The 19,151-nt window shown below is 40.8% G+C and overlaps 1 protein-coding gene across 2 annotated transcripts in view; it reads left to right on the forward strand.

The window, feature by feature from the left end:
- The first annotated feature begins 1,232 nt into the window (after positions 1 to 1,232).
- LOC110494816 (ceramide synthase 5) overlaps positions 1,233 to 19,151 on the forward strand; it is a 54,821-nt gene continuing 36,902 nt past the window's right edge. Inside the window, exons 1-2 of one of the 2 annotated variants that reach the window (XM_036950921.2) lie at positions 1,233 to 1,657; positions 15,857 to 15,965. In XM_036950921.2, the coding sequence (XP_036806816.1) occupies positions 1,485 to 1,657; positions 15,857 to 15,965 (282 nt within the window). In that variant the 5' untranslated portion in view covers positions 1,233 to 1,484. The remainder of the gene's footprint in view (positions 1,658 to 15,856; positions 15,966 to 19,151) is intronic. The other variant, XM_090206485.1, reaches the window with a different exon arrangement.

Genomic DNA, 19,151 nt, shown 5'->3' on the forward strand with positions numbered 1-19,151 from the left:
GGCCAGCCGTAGAAAAATGCTTATTTAAATGCTCAATTATTGTGGATTTATCAGTGGTGACGACAGTGTTTCCTAGCCTCAGTGCAGTGGGCAGCTGGGAGGAGGTGCTCTTATTCTTATTAGATAAGAAAGACACTAGTCTATCTGGTTGGAAAAGTAATAGTGAACGTCCCATCAGTAATAGCACAGTTTATAAACCCAGAGGCACAACATTGCTAGACTACCGGGAACGCTTGCTAAACAGACCAAGAAGACCAGGCCAGTGTAACGGATGTGAAACGGGCGCTAAATAGCGTTTCAATCAGTGACGTCACTTGCTCTGAGACCTTGAAGTAGTAGTTCCCCCTTGCTCTGCAAGGGCCGCGGCTTTTGTGGCGCGATGGGTAACGATGCTTCGAGGGTGACTGTTGATGTGTGCAGAAGGTCCCTATTTCGCGCCCGGGTATGGGCGATGGGACGGTCTAAAATTATACTGTTACACCAGGGTTTGAAATTTGCGAAGTCGATGAGAGAAGTGAAAAAATATTTCTTAGTTGTTAATTTTCTCGAAATCTAAAGGAAGAACCTATATTCAAGCCAGTGTCTTAAGTAGTTGAACATGTTATTACGCCAACCTCGTGAATGTGACAAATTGACACGTTTTAATTTTCGTCAAAAACAACTTTGTATTGAATAAGTGCTTTATATTTAACGGCTTGCACCACATGCGCAGTTTGGCTAGCCAACGTCGCCATCTTCATACCACAGACAGAACAATGAGAAATCTATTTCAAATGATGTATACATGTGAAGCATCCGCCTGGAGTCTCCACTCACTTCCAAATATGGTAGTGAGAGGAAGCCCAGTGCCCGGCAGTGGGAGAAGATGGAATGAGATGGATTCTGGCCAACGTTAACAATGTTGGCAACGTTAACACACGTTTCCCATGCCAATAAAGCCCCTTGAATTGAATTGGATTCTGGCCGATATTCTGATAGTTTTCTCGTCGATGAAACAATTGATCTCAATACTGGTTTATCTTCCCAAAACTAGAATATGTGACGAGCAGAGTGGAATATGTTATGTAGACGCTTACCCTTTACCAAAGTGTTAAAGAATTGCGTTGTTTAGGAGTGCAAAGGAGAATTCTTGCACATGCGCACTTCACAGAGTAGGCGTTCCCTGTTGCTAGAACGAGCCAATAGGATCTCGCTAGCTCATGCTTGGCTCTGCCCACCTTCTCGTTTGTTCTGCCCACATTTCTTCCCATCTTAAACCACAAGCTGTGGTCTTTTTTTAGTAAAAAAAAAAAATCTTTGTTCTTTCTGGACTGTCTTTGATGATTGCTCTGTTGTGAGGCCTTTTTAATTTCATCCATCCAACAATTCTATCACGGACAACAAAACGTTTCTGGACTCAAAGGAAGGGCGGTGGAAACGTTTCCATCGTTTTATTTTTTCTCCAGAGGATTACATTTCTTAAATCGAAGCCACTTTTGGTGATCATGGCTGCTCTTTCAGTGTGGTTTTGGAACGAGAGGTTTTGGCTCCCACATAATGTGACTTGGGCGGATCTTGCAGACCCAGCGCCCGGGGTGGAGTATCCAAAAGCCGGGCACTTACTCTCTGCCTTACCGTTGGCTGTGGGGATCTTTGCTGTCAGAATACTATTTGAGAGGTATGCACTATTTTGCTTTTCTAAGTCATGTTACCATGACGTTTTTTCCCTCATGTTTTCTTTTATCAACTATTTCTTGAAGATAACACCCGCCCGGCCGTAAATGCACGCACGAGTCTTCGATTGAAAAATAAAAATGTCCTTGCCATCGTATTTTTTTGGGGGGTAGTCCCATAGATTTATGATTTAATAGGATCTCTATGGTTGTCCATCCATGTCAGCCTTATGCTAGCTACGCGAACCTCTAGCTGCTTGCTACTTCGTAGGGCAGGGGTCGGCAACAGCTGGCCTACGGGCCAAAGCCGTTCCTCAAGTGTTTTTCTTTGGTCTTCCAAAGTTTAAACTTTTTGGGTAAAAAACAAAACAACTGTAAAATCACCAATATTTTTTAAAAATCTGTACCCAAGTATTCCCACAAATAATAAGAGACATATGTGATCGTATCTCAATGTAATCAAGGTAGGAAATGATTATGTTATTTTCAAATACAACCTCCTTTTGGGCTTTCTTGTGGTCAATTTGAGTGTACAAGTTATTATAATTATGTTCCAGCCCCTTTACCATCCGCTCGGACAGACATCGTCCCGCTGCAAAATCTAGTTGTCTACCCCTGTCCTAGTAAAAGCCAACTCATACAAAGCATCTAACAATAGATATCGAAAATAAGCTCATTATCCATTGATATAATATCTATGGCCGACAGTGACAGTACAACAACTTGATGACAACGTTTGCAAGCAGTTCTCAGAGCTGGCCTGTATTGTCAGGGTCAGTTATTACAAAGTTATTTTCTTTAGAAAGCACACGTCCCACAATCTCCAGTCCAGGTTGCCTTTTAATTCAAACCATGTTCAGCAATCATGGCTATAGACATGGTGGGGAGAAAAAAACGTTATAAACTGGTTATAACAGACCCTTTGTCACTGAGAAACGGACACATCAGGGCTGCAGGATCACAAATCAGTCCATTACCAGTATTCATGACAGTCCGCCCATCCATACCTAAAGAGCTTATCATCATTACCAAACAGCCTCAGGCCTGGTTGGGGACCGACATACAGTATATAGCCTAGCCCAGGTTTCTACAACCCTGTTCCCGGAGAGCTACCCTCCTGTAGGTTTTTACGCTCCTAGTCTAGCACACCTGATTGTAATAATTTAGCTGGTTGATAAACTGAATCAGGTTTAGTGACAGGTGGTATTGGAGTGAAAACCTACAGGAGATTAGCTCTCCAGGAAGAGGATTGCAGAACCCTGCCCTAGCCTATGTGTCATGGGTTGGGTTGGGACTCGTCACATCTATGTGGGAACTAGGCCTATTTGTCATGAATGAGAGAGGAGGCGATGGGTTCATTTTCTGTTTAATTAGCTTCTGGTATAAACTTGCTTTGACTAGTTTTAGAATCTTACAGGTTTTTTTTCCTTGTTACTGTTGTCCCTTGGGTTTCAGGGTTAGTCGGGGAAAGTTTGGCGGAAATCCAGGCTGAAGCATTGCGATGGATGGAGTGATATTGTACGTTTTTCATAATGGCTCTGAACATTGTGGGCATTTCACCAAACTGCTGGCCATCTTGTACTTGCAGAGCCCATATTCATAAATCATAAATCATCTCCGACTCTCAGTCGGAGTCCTGCTTTACTTGCTTTGACTAGTGGGGCCGAAATGTTGTCTTTAGATCACAATGAATAAGATTAAATGGGCAGAGGTACCTGATCTTTGGGGTGGCAGGTAGCCTAGTGGTTAGAGCGTTGGGACAGTTACCGAAAGGTTGCTGGATCGAATCCCGAGCTGACAATCTGTTGTTCTGAACAAGGCAATAAGAATTTATTCTTAACTGACTTGCCTAGTTAAATGAAAAATAACTACTCTGAGATAACTCCCTAGATCTTCACCAATACAAAGGGGAATAAGGGTTTGTTTCTGGAAATAAGGGACCTTAGTCCTTCCTCACCTCTCAGGGGAATAAGGGTTTGTTTCTGGAAATAAGGGTCCTTCCTCACCTCTCAGAAGAATAAGGGATTGTTACTGGAAGTTGTGAAGTAGCCAATCATCACATTCACTTGGCACATAAACACGGTCTAGAACAGAAGTTGATTGTGTTGAAAGTTCAGTTTTTGTAGGCCATAAGCCAGTTAATTTATAAGCCAATTCATGAACTGTGTTGAACTGGGCCAATAATGACACATGAAGTATGATTATCTCTGTTGCATCATATTTGTCTTTAACCTGTACCTTGGAGACCTTTTCTCTGTGAGGAGGATTAAGTAACAACAAAAAAAAAAAACAGTTTCAGACTGTTTTGGCCTTAATAAACATGTCTTTACCTAATCCTTTTCTATTGAACTGATTTGGCTTGGCTAATACAAGCTGTTTATGTAAACAGAGCATCCATCAGTTCACTCAACATCTCTTTACACTCTTTCTCATGTACGCACACCTCTAGGCTACATTCATTTTGTGGTTTATATGGCAGTTTTTTTCAACTGCCATACAGACAGAGAGAGACAGCTAGCTTGCCGGACTAGCTCAGAGAGAGACAGCTAGCTTGCCGGACTAGCTCAGAGAGAGACAGCTAGCCGGACTAGCTCAGAGAGAGACAGCTAGCTTGCCGGACTAGCTCAGAGAGAGACAGCTAGCCGGACTAGCTCAGAGAGAGACAGCTAGCTTGCCGGACTAGCTCAGAGAGAGACAGCTAGCTTGCCGGACTAGCTCAGAGAGAGACCGCTAGCTTGCCGGACTAGCTCAGAGAGAGACAGCTAGCTTGCCGGACTAGCTCAGAGAGAGACCGCTAGCTTGCCGGACTAGCTCAGAGAGAGACAGCTAGCTTGCCGGACTAGCTCAGAGAGAGACAGCTAGCTTGCCGGACTAGCTCAGAGAGAGACAGCTAGCTTGCCGGACTAGCTCAGAGAGAGACAGCTAGCTTGCCGGACTAGCTCAGAGAGAGACAGCTAGCTTGCCGGACTAGCTCAGAGAGAGACAGCTAGCTTGCCGGACTAGCTCAGAGAGAGACAGCTAGCCGGACTAGCTCAGAGAGAGACAGCTAGCTTGCCGGACTAGCTCAGAGAGAGACAGCTAGCTTGCCGGACTAGCTCAGGTGGCTCCCACCACTGTTGCTGCTCTCAGATATTGTTGACTGTCACAGGATTTACAAGCCGTTGTAGTTTCAGCACTGCCTCTGTCTCTTGGCAACAGACCTGGCTTCCAACAGGATGTATTTTCAATAGTACTTTATTTGGGCTTGATTGAGCTTGCCTGGTTAAATTGACCAATTAGAATAGTCCCAAAACTGGAAACCCCTCCCATCTGGCACTTCAGGCAGGCTAGACATTTTTTTAATTGTTTATGTTTAGAATAGTACTTGAACCCAAGTCTGCTTAGCAGCATGGCCCAGGGTTTGTTTAAATGGTCTGGTCCCAAGGAAGAAAATGGATGTTTTAATATGTCTCTTCCTGTTGCTTCTGTCTCTGGTCCTATCATCGTTCCCTGCTCAGAATACCAGTTGTATTAGTAACCATCGGGAGACCAGTTGTATTAGTAACCATCAGGAGACCAGTTGTAGTAGTAACCATCAGGAGACCAGTTGTAGTATAACCATCAGGAGACCAGTTGTAGTATAACCATCAGGAGACCAGTTGTATTAGTAACCATCAGGAGACCAGTTGTATTAGTAACCATCAGGAGACCAGTTGTATTAGTAACCATCAGGAGACCAGTTGTATTAGTAACCATCAGGAGACCAGTTGTAGTAGTAACCATCAGGAGACCAGTTGTATTAGTAACCATCAGGAGACCAGTTGTATTAGTAACCATCAGGAGACCAGTTGTAGTAGTAACCATCAGGAGACCAGTTGTATTAGTACTCATCAGGAGACCAGTTGTATTAGTAACCATCAGGAGACCAGTTGTAGTAGTAACCATCAGGAGACCAGTTGTATTAGTAACCATCAGGAGACCAGTTGTAGTAGTAACCATCAGGAGACCAGTTGTATTAGTAACCATCAGGAGACCAGTTGTATTAGTAACCATCAGGAGACCAGTTGTAGTAGTAACCATCAGGAGACCAGTTGTATTAGTAACCATCAGGAGACCAGTTGTATTAGTAACCATCAGGAGACCAGTTGTAGTAGTAACCATCAGGAGACCAGTTGTATTCGAAACCATCAGGAGACCAGTTGTATTAGTAACCATCAGGAGACCAGTTGTATTAGTAACCATCAGGAGACCAGTTGTAGTAGTAACCATCAGGAGACCAGTTATATTAGTAACCATCAGGAGACCAGTTGTAGTAGTAACCATCAGTAGACCAGTTATAGTAGTAACCATCAGGAGACCAGTTGTATTAGTAACCATCAGGAGACCAGTTGTATTAGTAACCATCAGGAGACCAGTTGTATTAGTAACCATCAGGAGACCAGTTGTATTAGTAACCATCAGGAGACCAATTGTAGTAGTAACCATCAGGAGACCAGTTATATTAGTAACCATCAGGAGACCAGTTATATTAGTAACCATCAGGAGACCAGTTGTAGTAGTAACCATCAGTAGACCAGTTGTAGTAGTAACCATCAGGAGACCAGTTGTATTAGTAACCATCAGGAGACCAGTTGTATTAGTAACCATCAGGAGACCAGTTGTAGTATAACCATCAGGAGACCAGTTGTAGTATAACCATCAGGAGACCAGTTGTATTAGTAACCATCAGGAGACCAGTTGTATTAGTAACCATCAGGAGACCAGTTGTATTAGTAACCATCAGGAGACCAGTTGTATTAGTAACCATCAGGAGACCAGTTGTAGTAGTAACCATCAGGAGACCAGTTGTATTAGTAACCATCAGGAGACCAGTTGTATTAGTAACCATCAGGAGACCAGTTGTATTAGTAACCATCAGGAGACCAGTTGTATTAGTACTCATCAGGAGACCAGTTGTATTAGTAACCATCAGGAGACCAGTTGTAGTAGTAACCATCAGGAGACCAGTTGTATTAGTAACCATCAGGAGACCAGTTGTAGTAGTAACCATCAGGAGACCAGTTGTATTAGTAACCATCAGGAGACCAGTTGTATTAGTAACCATCAGGAGACCAGTTGTAGTAGTAACCATCAGGAGACCAGTTGTATTAGTAACCATCAGGAGACCAGTTGTATTAGTAACCATCAGGAGACCAGTTGTAGTAGTAACCATCAGGAGACCAGTTGTAGTAGTAACCATCAGGAGACCAGTTGTATTCGAAACCATCAGTAGACCAGTTGTATTAGTAACCATCAGGAGACCAGTTGTATTAGTAACCATCAGGAGACCAGTTGTATTAGTAACCATCAGGAGACCAGTTATATTAGTAACCATCAGGAGACCAGTTGTAGTAGTAACCATCAGTAGACCAGTTGTAGTAGTAACCATCAGGAGACCAGTTGTATTAGTAACCATCAGGAGACCAGTTGTATTAGTAACCATCAGGAGACCAGTTGTATTAGTAACCATCAGGAGACCAGTTGTATTAGTAACCATCAGGAGACCAATTGTAGTAGTAACCATCAGGAGACCAGTTATATTAGTAACCATCAGGAGACCAGTTATATTAGTAACCATCAGGAGACCAGTTGTAGTAGTAACCATCAGTAGACTAGTTGTAGTAGTAACCATCAGGAGACCAGTTGTATTAGTAACCATCAGGAGACCAGTTGTATTAGTAACCATCAGGAGACCAGTTGTATTAGTAACCATCAGGAGACCAGTTGTATTAGTAACCATCAGGAGACCAGTTGTATTAGTAACCATCAGGAGACCAGTTGTATTAGTAACCATCAGGAGACCAGTTGTATTCGAAACCATCAGGAGACCAGTTGTATTAGTAACCATCAGGAGACCAGTTGTATTAGTAACCATCAGGAGACCAGTTGTAGTAGTAACCATCAGGAGACCAGTTGTATTAGAAACCATCAGGAGACCAGTTGTATTCGAAACCATCAGGAGACCAGTTGTAGTAGTAACCCTCAAACTGTCCTCTTTCCAACTGAGTTAGCCAGGAGTGGAAAAAGTCATCAGTTGTAATACTTGAGTAAAAGTAAAGATACCTTCATAGAAAACGTATTAATGCTATTTTTTTATTTTACCTTTATTTAACTAGGCAAGTCAGTTAAGAACAAATTCTTATTTTCAATGACGGCCTAGTGGGTTAACTGCCTGTTCAGGGGCAGAACGACAGATTTGTACCTTGTCAGCTCGGGGGTTTGAACTTGCAACCTTCCGGTTACTAGTCCACCGCTCTAACCACTACTGCCACCCCTATACATTAAATTCCTTATATTAAGCAAACCAGACTGCCCGATTTAACAAAATAATAAATAAAGATGGGCACGCTCCAACATCATTTAAAAACAGCAGTATTTTTATTTAGTGAATCCGCCAGATCAGAGGCAGTAGGCATCACAATGTGTTATGTTGATAGGTGCGTAAATTGGACTATTTTACTGTCCTGTCCGAGAGTTCTAAATGTAACGAGTACTTTTTAGTGTCAGTATGGGAGTAAAAAGTATATATTTTATTTAGGAATGTAAGGGAGTAAAAGTAGTGAGAAAGATAAATAGTAAACTGAAGTACTTTAAAGTATTGTTACCTAAGTACTTGGCCTCACAAGGAGATACAACCTGGATAAATACAGTACAACCTGGATAAATACAGTGTACATAACCTACGCTAGGCAATATCTAGTAACGCTGTTGGGTGCCAGAATCATAGGACCGCAAACAGAAAATAATTTGCTGTGTCGGCGACAAAATGTTTTCTGTCTTGACTCACCGATGGAAGCTGAAGGCTCTAATTCACTGAGCCAGATGAGACATCTAAAGGAGGAGACAACTCCCACTCTGGTGAAGACTCTGTCAGTCAGAGCACTTATCAACATACTGAACAGATCGAGAATCATCTAGGTATCACATTTAATGCTCCCTGAGGCTTCAATGCACATTATACACAAGGATGTAAGCTACATTAAACTGTTGTGTCCAAATTATTGGCGTAAAACTAAACACTAGACAGTAAAGCAAACTGAGATTTGAACTTATAGCCTGGCCTATCGCATAAACACTGACAATTCAACTAGTTTACTCTATGGTGTAAATACCTGATTATAAACTAGTTTACACTGATGTAAACACTGATAATAACCTAGTTTACCCTGTGGTATAAACACTGATATTAACCTAGTTTACCCTGTGGTATAAACACTGATATTAACCTAGTTTACCCTGTGGTATAAACACTGATAATAACCTAGTTTACCCTGTGGTATAAACACTGATAATAACCTAGTTTACCCTGTGGTATAAACACTGATAATTCAACTAGTTTACCCTATAGTGTAAACACTAATAATTCAACTAGTTTACCCTGTGATGTAAACACTGATAATAAACTAGTTTACCCTGTGATGTAAACACTGATAATAAACTAGTTTACCCTATAGTGTAAACACTGATAATTCAACTAGTTTACCCTATAGTGTAAACACTAATAATTCAACTAGTTTACCCTATAGTGTAAACACTGATAATTCAACTAGTTTACTCTGTGGTGTAAATAACGGACATTTGATAAAACAGGAAAGCCCTGGTGTCTGTTCGTGTTGGTTCCCCGTTACAGAATGTTGAGATAAGAAATGTATAGTGTAGATCAGATGTGATCAGGGGATGTGTGTCAGGTTAGCATAGCGAATCGCGTCAGCTCTTTTCATTACATTTCTATCTGTTGTAATTCAGTGTTTCAGTGTTTCATCCCACTGAAATAGGGCCTAGTGACTCCTGATCGACGTGGTAGATACAGCATCATTACCTTCCTTTTATGGACTCATGTTTAACACAAGGTGAAACCGAAGTGTGTTTTCCCCCCTCTGACTCAGTTGTTCACCCTAATGCAGTGCGTTTGGACAATAGTCACATTTTTCATAGCTTGTGAACTGGAATGACAGGAGGAAGAGGGGGAGGGGGAATAGGGATTTTTTTTAATTTCTCACATTCTAATCAACCACACTACTCTGGCTGGCTGAATGACTGCCAAACCGGGCGTGTAGTGTCAGATTCCACCACAGTTCCCCTTCCTTTAGCCTGATCCCAGATCTGTATGCGGCGTAGCCAACTTCCTGGTCATTGTACATTTACATATCTGGGACCAGGCTTACCACCTTACAATATACCACACCGCTTGCTCTACGCTAGACTTCTGGCTTACCACAGTTAACCTCTGTTGTGTGTTTTCTGGCTTACCCACAGTGTGGCTAACCTTTAATGTAGACTAGTGACTTATCCACACGGTGAGGCTAACCAATGTTGGAATGGCCGGGTCAAAGGGGTTTGAATCTGTTAGACAAGTGTGTTTTCTGGCTTACCCACAGTGTGGCTAACCAATGTTGGAATGGCCGGGTCAAAGGGGTTTGAATCTGTTAGACGAGTGTGTTTTCTGGCTTACCCACAGTGTGGCTAACCAATGTTGGAATGGCTGGGTCAAAGGGGTTTGAATCTGTTAGACGAGTGTGTTTTCTGTCTGGTTTTTTTATTACTATTGGTATGATTTTCAACTGTAAAAACAGTCCAGGCTATAGTGACAAAGGACAAGCAACACAAGCAGATGGAGTGCTATTGAAAACACATTTCACCATTACTGAGTATGTCGCTTCGCTCTATGTTCTCTATGCTATGATGTCTAGGTCTATACTCTCTATGATCTCTAGGTCTATACTCGCTATGATCTCTAGGTCTATACTTGCTATGATCTCTAGGTCTATACTCTCTATGATCTCTAGGTCTATACTCGCTATGATCTCTAGGTCTATACTCTCTATGATCTCTAGGTCTATACTCTCTATGATCTCTAGGTCTATACTCTCTATGATCTCTAGGTCTATACTCTCTTATATCTAGGTCTACTCTCTGTGATATCTAGGTCTATACTCTCTTATATCTAGGTCTATACTCTATGATATCTAGGTCTATACTCTCTATGATGTCTAGGTCTATACTCTCTATGATCTCTAGGTCTATACTCTCTATGATATCTAGGTCTATACTCTCTGTGATATCTAGGTCTATACTCTCTATGATGTCTAGGTCTATACTCTCTATGATCTCTAGGTCTATACTCTCTATGATCTCTAGGTCTATACTCTCTATGATCTCTAGGTCTATACTCTCTATGATGTCTAGGTCTATACTCTCTATGATCTCTAGGTCTATACTCTCTATGATCTCTAGGTCTATACTCTCTATGATCTCTAGGTCTATACTCTCTCTGATATCTAGGTCTATACTCTCTGTGATATCTAGGTCTATACTCTCTTATATCTAGGTCTATACTCTATGATATCTAGGTCTATACTCTTATCTCTAGGTCTATACTCTCTGATATCTAGGTCTATACTCTCTGTGATATCTAGGTCTATACTCTCTTATCTCAAGGTCTATACTCTCTATGATCTCTAGGTCTATACTCTCTATGATCTCTAGGTCTATACTCTCTATGATGTCTAGGTCTATACTCTCTATGATCTCTAGGTCTATACTCTCTATGATCTCTAGGTCTATACTCTCTTATATCTAGGTCTATACTCTCTGTGATATCTAGGTCTATACTCTCTTATATCTAGGTCTATACTCTATGATATCTAGGTCTATACTCTCTATGATGTCTAGGTCTATACTCTCTATGATCTCTAGGTCTATACTCTCTATGATATCTAGGTCTATACTCTCTGTGATATCTAGGTCTATACTCTCTATGATGTCTAGGTCTATACTCTCTATTATCTCTAGGTCTATACTCTCTATGATCTCTAGGTCTATACTCTCTATGATCTCTAGGTCTATACTCTCTATGATGTCTAGGTCTATACTCTCTATGATCTCTAGGTCTATACTCTCTATGATATCTAGGTCTATACTCTGTGATATCTAGGTCTATACTCTCTATGATGTCTAGGTCTATACTCTCTATGATCTCTAGGTCTATACTCTCTATGATCTCTAGGTCTATACTCTCTGTGATATCTAGGTCTATACTCTCTTATATCTAGGTCTATACTCTATGATATCTAGGTCTATACTCTCTATGATGTCTAGGTCTATACTCTCTATGATCTCTAGGTCTATACTCTCTATGATATCTAGGTCTATACTCTCTGTGATATCTAGGTCTATACTCTCTATGATGTCTAGGTCTATACTCTCTATGATCTCTAGGTCTATACTCTCTATGATCTCTAGGTCTATACTCTCTATGATCTCTAGGTCTATACTCTCTATGATGTCTAGGTCTATACTCTCTATGATCTCTAGGTCTATACTCTCTATGATCTCTAGGTCTATACTCTCTATGATCTCTAGGTCTATACTCTCTCTGATATCTAGGTCTATACTCTCTGTGATATCTAGGTCTATACTCTCTTATATCTAGGTCTATACTCTATGATATATAGGTCTATACTCTTATCTCTAGGTCTATACTCTCTGATATCTAGGTCTATACTCTCTGTGATATCTAGGTCTATACTCTCTTATCTCAAGGTCTATACTCTCTATGATCTCTAGGTCTATACTCTCTATGATCTCTAGGTCTATACTCTCTATGATGTCTAGGTCTATACTCTCTATGATCTCTAGGTCTATACTCTCTATGATCTCTAGGTCTATACTCTCTTATATCTAGGTCTATACTCTCTGTGATATCTAGGTCTATACTCTCTTATATCTAGGTCTATACTCTATGATATCTAGGTCTATACTCTCTATGATGTCTAGGTCTATACTCTCTATGATCTCTAGGTCTATACTCTCTATGATATCTAGGTCTATACTCTCTGTGATATCTAGGTCTATACTCTCTATGATGTCTAGGTCTATACTCTCTATTATCTCTAGGTCTATACTCTCTATGATATCTAGGTCTATACTCTGTGATATCTAGGTCTATACTCTCTATGATGTCTAGGTCTATACTCTCTATGATCTCTAGGTCTATACTCTCTATGATCTCTAGGTCTATACTCTCTGTGATATCTAGGTCTATACTCTCTATGATCTCTAGGTCTATACTCGCTATGATCTCTAGGTCTATACTCGCTATGATCTCTAGGTCTATACTCTCTCTGATATCTAGGTCTATACTCTCTATGATCTCTAGGTCTATACTCTCTATGATCTCTAGGTCTATACTCTCTATGATGTCTAGGTCTATACTCTCTATGATCTCTAGGTCTATACTCTCTATGATATCTAGGTCTATACTCTGTGATATCTAGGTCTATACTCTCTATGATGTCTAGGTCTATACTCTCTATGATCTTTAGGTCTATACTCTCTATGATCTCTAGGTCTATACTCTCTGTGATATCTAGGTCTATACTCTCTATGATCTCTAGGTCTATACTCGCTATGATCTCTAGGTCTATACTCGCTATGATCTCTAGGTCTATACTCTCTCTGATATCTAGGTCTATACTCTCTCTGATATCTAGGTCTATACTCTCTGTGATATCTAGGTCTATACTCTCTTATATCTAGGTCTATACTCTATGATATCTAGGTCTATACTCTTATCTCTAGGTCTATACTCTCTGATATCTAGGTCTATACTCTCTGTGATATCTAGGTCTATACTCTCTTATCTCAAGGTCTATACTCTCTATGATCTCTAGGTCTATACTCTCTATGATCTCTAGGTCTATACTCTCTATGATGTCTAGGTCTATACTCTCTATGATCTCTAGGTCTATACTCTCTATGATCTCTAGGTCTATACTCTCTTATATCTAGGTCTATACTCTCTATGATGTCTAGGTCTATACTCTCTATGATCTCTAGGTCTATACTCTCTATGATATCTAGGTCTATACTCTGTGATATCTAGGTCTATACTCTCTATGATGTCTAGGTCTATACTCTCTATGATCTCTAGGTCTATACTCTCTATGATCTCTAGGTCTATACTCTCTGTGATATCTAGGTCTATACTCTCTATGATATCTAGGTCTATACTCGCTATGATCTCTAGGTCTATACTCGCTATGATCTCTAGGTCTATACTCTCTCTGATATCTAGGTCTATACTCTCTCTGATATCTAGGTCTATACTCTCTGTGATATCTAGGTCTATACTCTCTTATATCTAGGTCTATACTCTATGATATCTAGGTCTATACTCTTATCTCTAGGTCTATACTCTCTGATATCTAGGTCTATACTCTCTGTGATATCTAGGTCTATACTCTCTTATCTCAAGGTCTATACTCTCTATGATCTCTAGGTCTATACTCTCTATGATCTCTAGGTCTATACTCTCTATGATGTCTAGGTCTATACTCTCTATGATCTCTAGGTCTATACTCTCTATGATATCTAGGTCTATACTCTCTGTGATATCTAGCTCTATACTCTCTATGATGTCTAGGTCTATACTCTCTATGATCTCTAGGTCTATACTCTCTATGATCTCTAGGTCTATACTCTCTGTGATATCTAGGTCTATACTCTCTATGATCTCTAGGTCTATACTCGCTATGATCTCTAGGTCTATACTCGCTATGATCTCTAGGTCTATACTCTCTCTGATATCTAGGTCTATACTCTCTCTGATATCTAGGTCTATACTCTCTGGAATCTAGGGTCTATACTCGCTATGATCTCTAGGTCTATACTCTCTGATATCTAGGTCTATACTCTCTGTGATATCTAGGTCTATACTCTCTGATATCTAGGTCTATACTCTCTATGATCTCTAGGTCTATACTCTCTATGATCTCTAGGTCTATACTCTCTATGATCTCTAGGTCTATACTCTCTATGATCTCTAGGTCTATACTCTCTATGATCTCTAGGTCTATACTCTCTATGATCTCTAGGTCTATACTCTCTATGATCTCTAGGTCTATACTCTCTATGATCTCTAGGTCTATACTCTCTATGATCTCTAGGTCTATACTCTCTATGATCTCTAGGTCTATACTCTCCGATATCTAGGTCTATACTCTCTGTGATATCTAGGTCTATACTCTCTGATATCTAGGTCTATACTCTCTGTGATATCTAGGTCTATACTCTCTATGATATCTAGGTCTATACTCTCTTATATCTAGGTCTATACTCTCTGTGATATCTAGGTCTATACTCTCTTATATCTAGGTCTATACTCTATGATATCTAGGTCTATACTCTTATCTCTAGGTCTATACTCTCTGATATCTAGGTCTATACTCTCTGTGATATCTAGGTCTATACTCTCTTATCTCAAGGTCTATACTCTCTGATATCTAGGTCTATACTCTCTATGATATCTAGGTCTATACTCTCTCTGATATCTAGGGTCTATACTCACTATGATCTCTAGGTCTATACTCTCTGTGATATCTAGGTCTATACTCTCTATGATATCTAGGTCTATACTCTCTACGATCTCTAGGTCTATACTCTCTACGATCTGTAGGTCTATACTCTCTACGATCTCTAGGTCTATACTCTCTAGGTCTATACTCGCTATGATCTCTAGGTCTATACTCTCTATGATCTCTAGGTCTATACTCTCTATGATCTCTAGGTCTATACTCTCTATGATCTCTAGATCTATACTCTCTGTTATCTAAAGGACACTGAAGGAACACTAACATATTGAGTGCTATTGAAAACACACTTCACTTGGACAGTCCACTTGTCTGTACTCTATTGTAGGCAGGACTCACTGATGCTGTGCCAAACTAGTTATGTATATGACGTGATATTTCATCTCTACTCTCTCCCTGGCCTCTTGTCCTGACACATAAAATGTTTTGAAAGTCCTGCTCTTTTTTAAAAATGGTTTATTAGTTACAGTTTATTTCATCTCTTCCCTCTGTCTTTTGGCCGGTGTTGGACAGATATTGAAACGGCAGATATACATAATAAAAACAAGTATATCCTACAAGTCATGTCAGCCATTGTGTGAATATAAGTACACCGATGAGAATGGAAGCAGTGTGCACTAAATTGTGAAGAATACAAAATGATACTGAACTTATAAGGCTTCCTTCACTGATATTCATCCAGGCTTATGAGTCCATCTGTAAGTGATGATGATGTGCATCGTTTATATACTAAAAAACAATAAGGTACAACAGATAGGCTGTGTGTTTTCTGATAGGGTTTCACTGATAGGGCTTCTACTGCTGGTTTTCCTTCAGGTTCATAGCCAGTCCATGTGCCTTCCTCTTGCATATCCACGCTGCCTCAGTCCACTGGCGAGCCACACCCAACCCTGTCCTGGAGAAGGTGTTCACATCCATCACAAAGGTACACACACACACACTACACACTACACATGCACACACACTACACACGCTATACACACACACACACACACTACACACTACACACGCACACACACTACACACGCTATACACACACACACACACACACACTACACACACACACACACTACACACACACACACACTACACACACACACACGCTACACACACACACACACACGCAGAATCAATGTTGTTTCAACCTAATTTGACAATGTATTGTGACTTGGAATGTACATGGAAAATACATTTTATTTTAAATCAACGTCAGCTGTTGTTTTGAGGTGGAATGTCAGCCACAGGATTAAGTTATTATGGTAACCAAACCTTATATAAAATATATTGAAGAATTTAACTTTAAAACAACGTCAGATGTTAAATGTTATATACACTATCAGGAAAAAAAGCAATAGGCTGGGCAGCACCTCCTACTGGAGAGTTGATCTAACTACAGCACCTCCTACTGGAGAGTTGATCTGTCTACAGCACCTCCTACTGGAGAGTTGATCTGTCTACAGCACCTCCTACTGGAGAGTTGATCTATCTACAGCACCTCCTACTGGAGAGTTGATCTAGCTACAGCACCTCCTACTGGAGAGTTGATCTATCTACAGCACCTCCTACTGGAGAGTTGATCTGTCTACAGCACCTCCTGCTGGAGAGTTGATCTATCTACAGCACCTCCTACTGGAGAGTTGATCTACCTACAGCACCTCCTACTGGAGAGTTGATCTACCTACAGCACCTCCTACTGGAGAGTTGATGTATCTACAGCACCTCCTATTGGAGAGTTGATCTACCTACAGCACCTCCTATTGGAGAGTTGATCTACCTACAGCACCTCCTATTGGAGAGTTGATCTACCTACAGCACCTCCTACTGGAGAGTTGATCTGTCTACAGCACCTCCTACTGGAGAGTTGATCCGTCTATAGCACAGCACTTCCTACTGGAGAGTTGATCTACCTACAGCACCTCCTATTGGAGAGTTGATCTACCTACAGCACCTCCTATTGGAGAGTTGATCTTCCTACAGCACCTCCTACTGGAGAGTTGATCTATCTACAGCATCTCCTACTGGAGAGTTGATGTATCTACAGCTCCTCTTTAGTCTCCCATCCAGGGTTTTAACCCAGCTTAGTCCAGTTTAGGCCAGTCCATCTTAGCTCACTGACTACCAATGTGCTGTCATGAGAATGATTGTTGAGAAATATCCTCTTAAAAACAAAATAGATTCACTGTTGTTATCGAAGTCATTCCAAAGGGTAGGTTTTAATAGAGCAAATTAAATGCGACCATACTTTATGCGCCCAGGCTGTACACACTTCATCAGTCTCTCATTCACAATTTGACAAGCATTTGATAATGCCTCTAATTTCACGGCGGCGACGGCATCCCCTTTGTGGCCGTAATGCACCGTAATGCAACGCAATGCACCGCAATGCACCGTAATGCACCGCAATGCACCGTAATGCACCGCAATGCACCGTAATTCACCCTGAAAAGAATCCATCCCCTTTGTGGCCCGTAGTGCTGCGTTGTGCCCTTCTCTCGAGTCTCGCTGTGCATCTCTCACTCACACGGCTCTCTGTCACATGACCGGGTCTTTCTCACAGGCTACATACAAGTGAAGACAGACACATCCAAAGTGCATATTAAAGATGTTGGAAGAACGTTTACTTTTCGCCAGCCAATAAGGCTTAACGAACAGCAAAAGCATTAGCCTATGTCAATCAACTATCCCCCATAGTACAAAGTTGACCAATTCTAATCTGTGTGAGAAATAAATATTGCAAACATAGTCTGGGACAGTTGTGGAATGCGATAGATCCCGAATTAATACAAACACTAACATCCATTTTTTTTTTATGCAATGTGGCTGACGCAACAGATCAGAACATTTCGCTTAAAATGTTGATGAACTATTAGGCTGTTTCTTCACATTATAAGAGCAGCAATGCGAACACAGCAGTAGGTTATAAGCATGAATGTTCCATTAGTGGAAAACACCATTATCAAAAGAGACAGCAAATACAATTATACATGTAATGTTTTTATTATAAAGGTGAACTCACACGCTGCTTATATATACTAGTTAGGCTCTTTCACCCCTTGTTAATACTAGTTAGGCTCTACACCCCTTGTTAATACTAGTTAGGCTCTTTCACCCCTTGTTTAATACCAGTTAGGCTCTACACCCCTTGTTAATACTAGTTAGGCTCTTTCACCCCTTGTTAATACTAGTTAGGCTCTACACCCCTTGTTTAATACTAGTTAGGCTCTACACCCCTTGTTTAATACTAGTTAGGCTCTACACCCCTTGTTAATACTAGTTAGGCTCTACACCCCTTGTTTAATACCAGTTAGGCTCTACACCCCTTGTTAATACTAGTTAGGCTCTACACCCCTTGTTAATACTAGTTAGGCTCTACACCCCTTGTTTAATACTAGTTAGGCTCTACACCCCTTGTTAATACTAGTTAGGCTCTACACCCCTTGTTAATACTAGTTAGGCTCTACACCCCTTGTTTAATACTAGTTAGGCTCTACACCCCTTGTTAATACTAGTTAGGCTCTACACCCCTTGTTAATACTAGTTAGGCTCTACACCCCTTGTTAATACTAGTTAGGCTCTTTCACCCCTTGTTTAATACTAGTTAGGCTCTTTCACCCCTTGTTTAATACTAGTTAGGCTCTTTCACCCCTTGTTAATACTAGTTAGGCTCTACACCCCTTGTTAATACTAGTTAGGCTCTACACCCCTTGTTTAATACCAGTTAGGCTCTACACCCCTTGTTAATACTAGTTAGGCTCTACACCCCTTGTTAATACTAGTTAGGCTCTACACCCCTTGTTTAATACTAGTTAGGCTCTACACCCCTTGTTAATACTAGTTAGGCTCTACACCCCTTGTTAATACTAGTTAGGCTCTACACCCCTTGTTTAATACCAGTTAGGCTCTACACCCCTTGTTAATACTAGTTAGGCTCTACACCCCTTGTTAATACTAGTTAGGCTATACACCCCTTGTTTAATACTAGTTAGGCTCTACACCCCTTGTTAATACTAGTTAGGCTCTACACCCCTTGTTAATACCAGTTAGGCTCTACACTCCTTGTTAATACCAGTTAGGCTCTACACCCCTTGTTTAATACTAGTTAGGCTCTACA

This window comes from Oncorhynchus mykiss, chromosome 17 (assembly GCF_057628025.1).
Source record: "Oncorhynchus mykiss isolate SJ-2025 chromosome 17, ASM5762802v1, whole genome shotgun sequence".
NCBI lineage: Eukaryota > Metazoa > Chordata > Actinopteri > Salmoniformes > Salmonidae > Oncorhynchus > Oncorhynchus mykiss.